General features: G+C 54.4%; 1 protein-coding gene across 3 annotated transcripts in view; it reads right to left on the minus strand.

Annotated features, from left to right (window-relative positions):
- LOC119587918 (E3 ubiquitin-protein ligase XB3-like) overlaps positions 1-355 on the minus strand; it is a 46,347-nt gene that overhangs the window by 22,450 nt on the left and 23,542 nt on the right. For 2 of the 3 annotated variants that reach the window (XM_037936628.1, XM_037936626.1), the window contains exon 7: positions 5-103. The exons of the other annotated variant lie outside the window; for it this stretch is intronic. In XM_037936628.1, the coding sequence (XP_037792556.1) occupies positions 5-103 (99 nt within the window). The remainder of the gene's footprint in view (positions 1-4; positions 104-355) is intronic. 3 annotated transcript variants of the gene reach the window in all.

Consider the following 355-nt stretch of genomic DNA (forward strand, 5'->3'; position numbering starts at 1 on the left):
TCACCCTCGGCGTTGACGAGCGAGGCGTCGGCGCACCATGCCAGCAGGATGACGACACCGCCCAGATTACCGCCCGCAGCAGCTCGGTGCAGGGGCGTGTTGCCTGCAGGGACACCAGGCGGTCACGTGATCTCGGCTTACTTCACGAGCGAACGAGCCAAATGTTTTTTGAGCGAGAGATTATCATTTCTGTTTGTCTTGATGGCTGTTCGGATGACTGGCTGGATTGGGGAGGGTGACCAGGCCTTTTTGCCCCTAATGATGGATTGACACAGATGATGCTCATGAGGTGCTAGGATATTTATGAAAGACCCTTCATTGTGTTGTGGATTGTTCGTGCTGAGACAGATGGTTG

The sequence above is a fragment of the Penaeus monodon genome, chromosome 23 (assembly GCF_015228065.2).
Source record: "Penaeus monodon isolate SGIC_2016 chromosome 23, NSTDA_Pmon_1, whole genome shotgun sequence".
Lineage (NCBI taxonomy): Eukaryota > Metazoa > Arthropoda > Malacostraca > Decapoda > Penaeidae > Penaeus > Penaeus monodon.